This window comes from Bradysia coprophila (assembly GCF_014529535.1).
Source record: "Bradysia coprophila strain Holo2 chromosome X unlocalized genomic scaffold, BU_Bcop_v1 contig_79, whole genome shotgun sequence".
Taxonomy (NCBI): Eukaryota; Metazoa; Arthropoda; class Insecta; order Diptera; family Sciaridae; genus Bradysia; species Bradysia coprophila.
In genome coordinates this window covers 2,338,387-2,347,258 of record NW_023503370.1, presented here as the reverse complement: position 1 = coordinate 2,347,258, position 8,872 = coordinate 2,338,387, and the positions used below count along the sequence as shown (strand labels likewise).

At 34.7% G+C, this 8,872-nt stretch overlaps 1 protein-coding gene across 2 annotated transcripts; it reads left to right on the top strand.

Annotated features, from left to right (window-relative positions):
- Positions 1–2,695: 2,695 nt before the first annotated feature.
- LOC119070488 (glutathione S-transferase D7) lies at positions 2,696–8,063 on the top strand. Of its 2 annotated transcripts, XM_037174842.1 has the most exons (6): positions 2,696–3,045; positions 6,872–7,022; positions 7,094–7,152; positions 7,219–7,360; positions 7,428–7,679; positions 7,745–8,063. In XM_037174842.1, exons 1-6 carry the CDS (start codon positions 3,005–3,007, stop codon positions 7,802–7,804), a joined length of 705 nt encoding a protein of 234 aa, XP_037030737.1. In that variant the 5' UTR covers positions 2,696–3,004; the 3' UTR covers positions 7,805–8,063. The 2 variants fall into 2 exon arrangements, with proteins under 2 accessions (XP_037030737.1, XP_037030736.1); XM_037174841.1 differs by lacking the exon at positions 2,696–3,045 and having other exon boundaries at positions 6,653–7,022.
- Positions 8,064–8,872: the final 809 nt, after the last annotated feature.

The following is an 8,872-nucleotide window of genomic DNA, read 5'->3' as shown; positions in this document are numbered from 1 at the left end:
CTACTTACATTTTACTTTAGGGATATTGAGGTTGTAGACAAGACAGAATGGAGAGAAATAGTAATTTTTATATCTGTTGTGGACGATAGATTTTAGGCAATTTCGTGTGTTTTTGTAGTTTTGTATCCAGAACGAAGTTAGGGCGACAAGCGAAAGTGCCTAAAATCAATCGTCCACAATAGATACGTACACAACTTTTCATGCATTATGATAAAAAAGACGCAAAACAAAAACAGTAAAGAGAGTGAGAGAATTAACTCCGCTTTCGTATGCATCTCGGTGTATTTGTCTTGCCCGTTTCTCTCTCTCGGTGTTTGTTTGGGACTAAACCTGCCTTGGTGTATTTCGGTATACTTGGGACTAAACCTGTCTTGTCTCGGTGTATTTGGGACTAGACCTGTCTTGCCCGTTTCTCGGTGTATTTGGGACTAAACAAAGACCAAACTAAGACAGGTTTAGTCCCAAATACACCGAGACATCAATTCAAAACATATCTTATGCATGAAAATGGTCGTTTTCACTCCTTGGGCTGTTTGCAAGTACTATGAACATTGTTTATTCTAAAAAATTTATTTGCTCTGCTAAAAAACGGTGCTCTCGGCGTATGATTCCGAGTGTTTTCTTACTAGTTGATGAGAATATTTACAGCCCAAAAATCAAGTCTCCCCAGAATGTTGTTTTTTTGGCGAGACTAGCCTAAATTCTTTCTTTAGTCATTTTTAAAAGTCTTGTACCGAAAAAAAAGATTGAAAAATTAAACGTTTTGGAGGTAGTAGCCAAACGTTTTTATGGTTGTAAACGAACTGTTAAAAGTGGTCCTTACACTATGTATAAGAATGATACCAACGTCAACTGGTTCTTTCTCAAAAAGCTATCAAATGCATAGAAACTCGATCCATATATGAAATCATCGTCAACATCATTTCGGGTAAAATAGAACGTTATTATCGAACTAACGTCGTTGACCGCGCGACTGATTCATGTTAACTTCCCAGTGTTTGCATGCCTTTGTGGTAGAGTTTTTAACTTAAATATGTAACTACTCATTTTTTACATTGTTTGTTTATCACCATAATATGAACAAAGCATACATCGCAGGGAGTTATTGATGAGTACCCTTGTCATTAAATTTGAACGAAACATGTATTTTAGTAGATTACGTATTTATTTGTTTGGAATTTGTTTGTTTTGACTATAGTTTGTAGTTCCTAGACGAAGGTAAGGGCTATGATTTACTAGTAAAAAAACGATTTCCAAGCAAATTATACGAGTTACACGAACGTAAATAGTAGATTACTGCACCAGCGAAGGAATATGATATCTCGGATACTTTTACTCGTGATCGTGATAAGAGATATCAAATTCATTCACTGGTACAGTATGGCGTTTTACTTTACGAGCGAGGGAAAGACTCACTAGTGAGGTAATGGCCACATTCTCTCACTAGTAAAGTAAATATTTTTACGTGTTACGGCATGTTTCATTTTCATTTGCATTGCCTAATCACGTAAAGCATTGTACTTACGAGGTTACAAGTTGTTATTTGACAAGTGGGGAATACAGCTCTCCCCTTTGGGTCGAGGTGTAACACCCCACTTATCAAATACACAACTTGGAATCTCGGAAGTAATATACTATTACTCATTGCAACCTCGGAAACTGAGCCATTACTTCATAGACATTAGCATTAAAACTCATTTCTCGTGGTTAGTGAGTAATAGCTATTGACACGAAAAGGTGACAAACAGTTAAAAGTCCAGTTTTCATGTGAAATTGGTTGATCCGAGCCAAACCGAGCTCAAATATTTTGTATTGTGTGATTGTACTTTGTGTGATTGTAACCATTGCTTTCGGTTTGATAAAGTAAAACGACTAATCATACATAACTGGTATTTCGTACGATAAAATGTGGTCCCGACACCAGTTTGTAGAAGATACAAGATGCACATTTCGTACATTTTTACGTAGAGTTTTTCAATAACATATGTAGGCGTTGAAAGTTCAGTAAACTTATGGACGAATGTCCCAAGAAGATTATTTATGTTAATGTTAGTCAGAAAGTTTAATTTAGAATTTGTAACACGTCCGATCAAATGTTTTATTTTCCAATACATCCGAAGCTAACTCGAAGTATTCCATAGCTACCATCCATAATTAGATCTGTCAAATGTCATGTAATTTAAAATTTTATTAGTTTTTTTTTGTGCATTAAAATTCACAAAACATTATTTACTTGTTGCTGAAATTTGAAACTTTCACACCACTTTTTATATATTATACTTGGTTCGTTTAACAAGCTATAAGACCACCAGAAACAAATAAAATTCTAAGTTTGAACTCATTCTTTATCCGTTTATACATAAATGTTGGTATAAACCAATATGAATGTCATAGTGGAATAGTGGAATAGTAAAACTTTTTTTTAGCAAAAAAAAATATCTCTATCACTACACCAGACACTGCGCAATGCGAGTTTAGAGGAACTCATAAAAAAGAACGGGAAAAAAAGCCATTTCCATCAAAGAATATCAGAAAAAATTATGTTTTCAATTCCACCATAATGTAGTTTTTCCAAACTGGTAGTAACGGTGGCGGTAGTTCATTCTAGAGTTCGTATTTTATTCATAATGAAAACGAAATCAACATGAATCCCAATGCCAATTCGGATATAAACTATATGAACAACGATAAATAAACTGTGATGGGGTAGCTATATGGGTTGGAATGTATAATTTTTGCCCGCCGCCAGTATATTATTATGAATAAATTGTCATTTTACTGTAAGGTTTTCAAAATGGAACAAGAGACGTCGATCGGTCGGTCTGTAAACGCTTAATAGTAGAAATCCGTTTCTGTTTGCTCCAAACAATTCAACATTTAATACACGAAAACAATAAAAAGGTTTTTCTTTTCTTTGCTCGCTCGCTCGACACACAAACACAGTGTGTGTTTATTTTGTTGTGATTGATGTGCAAACGTTTTAATCATCAAACTGGGAAACTGTATGGATTCGGATTCAGACACTGTGCTGAAAGGAGCTGTCAAGTAAGTTGGACTGATAGGACGGTATAGTAGCACAATTTAACTTTAAGCAGGAAAAAAAAAGGATTAAAAACGTTTAACGTGACTATTTGAACGGTTTGACCTATTTTTTTTATTTTTGAACGAATATCTCGGCAATTCAGAAGAATATTAAACTAATGGACAAAGTGATTGGGAATTATCGATAAAACAAAACATATTAAACCAAAAAGGGCGAATTACATTTGGAGTAACTGGAGAGACTCGTTGGGAGTAGATGCTGTTCGCAACACTAGATTATTAAAGTTCTGATTAATTGCTTGCATTTCTTTCTGTATTTGTAGGGTGAAATGGTAGGATAAAATACTTTTGTTTTTATTGAAATTCAATTCAATTCAAATTTTTCTAAAGATAAATCAGGCATCTACCATCATCTTTCTTCAGATGCAACAGATTCGCGTTCTGATGTATCCTTTTCTTGCATTTCCGTGTAGTGTGAATGTTGCTACGAAGTACATACTATAGGTCTATTATGCCGTCAATAATATATAGTTACCAAAAACACAAAAAAGTTTATATCTGTCGGTCTAGTGGTTCCGAAGAAACGACACCCGTTTTTATCACAAAAATTTTGAAGGATATTCAAAAGCAATGAATGCAAACATTGTTACCACATCCCACACTCGAGCAGCTCTAACTGCACTTATTTCTATGACGGTTATTATTGAGCAGAATACCAATTGTTTGTTCAAAAAATTATTAATTTTACTCTTCTAAATGCTATTTAACAATAGTAAATCGGTGCTTGTGGCAGCCGTATACATAAAGTCTGGGTGGTATTTTCAAATTTCATATTTCCGTGTCAATGTATCACAATGAGACGTATTTGGATGTTTATTTCTGAATTACAGAACTGAGTCCGAATTTATATCTGTGAAAATTGCCAAATTTTGAAACCATTTTTGTGATACATTTTAACGAGTTGGTATAGTGAAATGAGAAAAACGTCTAGAATGGCCGAGTCAGCTGTTATTGATACCTGCCGTACTGCTGGTTTCACTTAGAATTGACGCTTGTTTATTCAAAAGATTCGAATTTTATTCATAAAGAAACAGTAATCAATATGAACTTTGTGCAATCATGAATAAGCTGTAAATATTGCATATAATGTGTACAATTGTGTGCCACCAGTATGCAATTTTGAATTGAATCTTTAATGATTGAAATGACAAAATAGAATAAGAGATCAATCGAGTCCTAAAGCATTTAGTGCAAGAAATCAGTTTAATAGTCAAGCACTTAACAATCCATTCAATTAATGGGTTATTTTCTCGACACACCCATCCGTTTATCCTTGTTGTCGATAAATAAATTGATGTGCAAACATTTTTAGTAATCAAACTGGGAAACTGTATTGATGCAATTTCGATTCTTGACATGAAGTCAAATTAGTTGGAATGATTAACGATGCACGCACAGAACCGGTGAATTAACTATAAAAAGGCGGTAAAGTTTGCAACGCATCTCCATCTCCAACACGACTATTAATTTAAGAAGAAGTGTATAAACAATGATCAATTGATTGAGCATAATTAGGGTAGTTTGGGCAGAATTTGGTTTTTCTAACTCCTAAATCGTTACTGCAACAATTAATTGGAATAATAAAATACAGGTGCCAAGGCTCTGGCTTGGGTACGAGGTAGAACAGTCTATAAAAATTCAATCAATGGCATGTGTCTTGGGTATCTCTCCCATGCATCGCAGCTGTCTTTGACATGCGTGTTCTACCGTAGAGTCACCTACTGTTTTCTTTGTCTGGAACTTGATTTATAGGATAAAACTGAGTGAAATTGAGGAATGTTTTTCAAAACAAACGTCGTTTGTAAGTAAATTTTTCGTAGTTCATACCCATAGAGCAAAACAGTTTCGTTGCGCCGCTTCAACTAATGACTTTGCTTTCTACAAAACGGAGTTAATAAAACAAACAATTCTATAGCATGAAAATATTCCGCTCGCGAGATTAGCACACTGAGGAAAAAGAGTTGAAATTCTCACCTGTAGCTGCTAATTTTGGCTCCAGGTAATCTACAATAGCTGCCACAGCTGAAGCACCGTATACCAAATTTACAGCTATCGTAGCAATTGTAGATTATCTGGAGCCAAAATTACCAGTCACAGGTGAGATTTTCAACTCTTTTTTCTCAGTGCAAATGGTCCTCATTCGCATAATATTCGCTGGATTATATCACTAAAAAAAACATCTTCATGATTTCAATGATTAATTACAAGGATATTCGAATTCTTGACTTACAACATGTAGTTTGACCCTGGACGTAGTGCATGATAAAGTTTTGATTCCCCGTTGGAAATGTACTTTTCGTGCTCTTTTTCGATAGTAGAGGCGTCTTCTTTTTCGATAGTAGAGGTGTCCTCTTTTTCGATAGCAGAGGTGTCCTCTTTTTCGATAGCAGAGGCGTCCTATTTCAAAATTCAAAAATGGGAACGCTTAGCGTTCAACGCTACTAAAATATGCGATGAGCTCACCCTAATATGCGGTTATATGGTTCATAACACATTTTATACCAACTAATCAAGTAATAGTTATTTACATAACTTGGGATGAAATATTGACAAGTCGACTTTTGGGTGTATTTTATTGATCCGAGGCGAAGCCAATATCAATGACGAAATGACATTTTTTTCATTCATTTTTATCCCGAAAAAATTGCACAACTTTACATACGAATTTTTGAATAATTGGATTCTTTACAGCCATGGGGTTGTAAAATGTAAAATGTAAATCCTTTACAGTGATAAACTCTCTAAATGGCCGTCTTTTTCTAGGTCTCTTATTTCTTCAACTTCTCTCATTTCTCCATAACGAATATATAGAGAAACGAGAGAAGTAAGAGAAATATTCGAAAAAGACGGCCACTTAGAGTTTAGAGAGTTTATCACTGTATAATACTTAGATCAAACAATATGCAGATCTAGTAGCTATACTGACGATATGACTAACGATGTTCACAAACAAGGGCTAATAGTAGGTAATTCATACATACATAATGGTCTGTTTTTCTCCCGGATAAAAACACCAAAGGGTCGACAACGTTATCCATTTAAAAATAAACATAGCAAAAAAAAATTGTTAACAAATATTTCCGGGCTATCCTCTACCATACTGTTGATCACATGCTGCTGGCACTCATAAACTTTTATTTAAAAAAAAAATCCTTTAAAAATTATCTCTAAAATTTATGATTAAAATCGAATAATTTGAATAGCTCGCTCTGTCTCTATCATAATGGATTTTTTTTTTTCAATGAAAAATTGAACATGTTTGTGATGTTAGGCCAATAATGCAAAGATGCGTCGTTTATAATTAATTAAAAAAAAAATGTACAGTACGCCAAACGTACAGAAATATATTCAATCGATAAAACATTTTCCATTGAATTAATCAAAACAGAAAACAACGTTTTTCGTACATTTCATCTCTTTCACATTACTTTCTATCCCTGCATAATTTAGTATACGTACACTCGTCGTATGGTTTATTGAATTCATTTTTTTTACTATTTCGATATAAAAAGCTTTTAGCTAAAAAGATCGATATAAAGCGGTTTGATTGAAAATAGTAAACTAGTCTGTGTTTGTTCACGACAGCAAAAAGTACAACACACGATTTATTGCAGTCGTTGGAATATTCATTGAATAAACAAATCATCGTTCAACGCATTGTGTGGTGTTTGCTATATACGGAAAAAAACAACCACCGAACTGTCCTTCCAATCTTTATGGTTGACTCTACCCGGAATATTGTTGAGGAATTTGTTTATTGTCTTTTCAGAGGTGACAAAGTCATGCCAGTGTTATATTTTTTGCCGCCCAGTCCACCTTGTAGAGCTGTCATGATGCTCGCACGTATGATAGATGTAAATTTTGAATTGAAACCGGTTAATGTTATGGAACAGGAGCAATTTAAGCCGGAATTTGTGGCGGTGATTTTTTTATTTTCATTTTTAAAGAAGTTCAATAAATCATGCACTTCACCAACTCGTTGCACAAATAGATAAATCCGCAGCATTGCATTCCGACAATGGACGATACAGGACTTGTGTTATGGGAAAGGTACGTTTGTCATCGGATGCAATTTTAATATCTTTTCATTAACTCAAGTGTTGCTGACTGTTCCAGTCGAGCTATTATGACTTATTTGGTGTCGGAATATGCAACCGACGACTCATTATATCCGAAAGATGTGAAGGTTAGAGCTCTTGTCGATCAACGAATTCAATTCGATTTGGGTACATTGTATGCTCGGATGACCGACTACTACGTAAGTGTTTCGATTGAATTCTACCAAATATCCAAATGAAATTGAAATTGAAAAAACCGATTTAAAGTTCCCCACTATGATCATGGGTGCGCCCTTGGATGAAACGAAAAAAGCTCGCTTGGACGAAGCTTTGGGTTGGTTCGATGTTATGCTAAAAGGTCGAACATGGTGTGCTGCTAACTCTCTCACCGTTGCCGATATAACATTGTTGGTGACCGTTTCGCAAATCGAAGCAATGGATTTCGACATAAAACCGTATGCAAGAGTTGCGATATGGTTGAATCGATGTAAAGGTGCTTTGGAGGCGTATGGTTATGAGGTACGGTTATTTCAGTTTTCGATCTGAATTTACTTTTGTCGTGATGCTGGACTTGTTCTTTGCAGGAAATAAATCAAACTGGCTGTGATGTTTTAGCGAGCTTATTTAGATCTAAACTTAAATAATTTGGTTGTCATGTTTGCTCCGTTCACTCTTTGTTGACTCATTTTAATCACTGTTGGTTCACACAACAATGCGAAATTGAGTGAAAGTCTTTTGTGTTGCGATCATATTTTATTGATCTGTCGATTTCGCATCTACTGTTGCATTTTTCTCGATTGATTTGATTGAATTTTGAAAATATAACAGCGAATTCGAAAAGACTTATTGTAAACAATGACATAAGGTGCACATAAAGCAGAAATGAAGTGTTGATTGGTTTTTCGACTGGATATAGTAACAGTGTAAGTCATACTTGGGTGGGTTTATTGGAGAGAGTTTGCGAAGGCGAAAACGAAAACAATCCACCCAGATGGCCAGTATACCGCTTTGAAAATTTCGAAGTGAATCTTTTTAAAAACGTTTTTCTCAGATACAGTCACTGAAATGGTACTGCTTTGTAGGTATGGTGAATAGGCATAATTCTATGAAGTGAATCAGCCAGCGGCTCGTTTTATTGTCATTTTTAAAGTAATGGTAGAAAAAAGTTTCGAGTGACGTAGTAGACCTTGGGCTTTTTGCACTAAAATCGACTTCAAAAAATCTCATCATAGAATTATAGCTATTCACTAAAATTACAAATGCAAGCAAACACCGAAACAGTGACAGTCCTGGGTCTCCATTAAAAAAACTTTTTAAAAAATTCACACCAAACAGTGAATTTTTAAAGAAATGTGAAGTGGCATCTGCGAAAAAAAAAATTATTAGAAAGCCATCTCGAATAAAAACCCAAGTATGACTTTCACAGTTGCTATACCTAGTGTTAAAATTGAAGAAAATATTAATTTTGGTCTAGTGACTAGTTCTACTGTCGAAAGAAGAATTCTTTTAAATCAGGGAAACGGTTTTCTCGTAGAGGTATACTCTAGAAGTTATATAGTGGCGCTATTGATAATCAATTGAATGGGTATCCAGACATGTTTAAAGACGACATATTGTAATTCTATGAGTTGACTTTATCACTACGAGACGAATCAACAGTCAGCACTTTATTATTTTTAATTTATGTGTACGTTAACTAACAAAAGAAATTT

Bases quoted from the DNA above. Each gene is read 5' to 3' on its own strand.
- LOC119070488 (XM_037174841.1), top strand. From the start codon at position 6,819: ATGGTTGACTCTACCCGGAATATTGTTGAGGAATTTGTTTATTGTCTT. The intron at 7,153-7,218 runs GTACGTTTGTCA...TGACTGTTCCAG, and splicing joins GGACTTGTGTTATGGGAAAG to TCGAGCTATTATGACTTATT. The intron at 7,680-7,744 runs GTACGGTTATTT...TGTTCTTTGCAG, and splicing joins TGGAGGCGTATGGTTATGAG to GAAATAAATCAAACTGGCTG.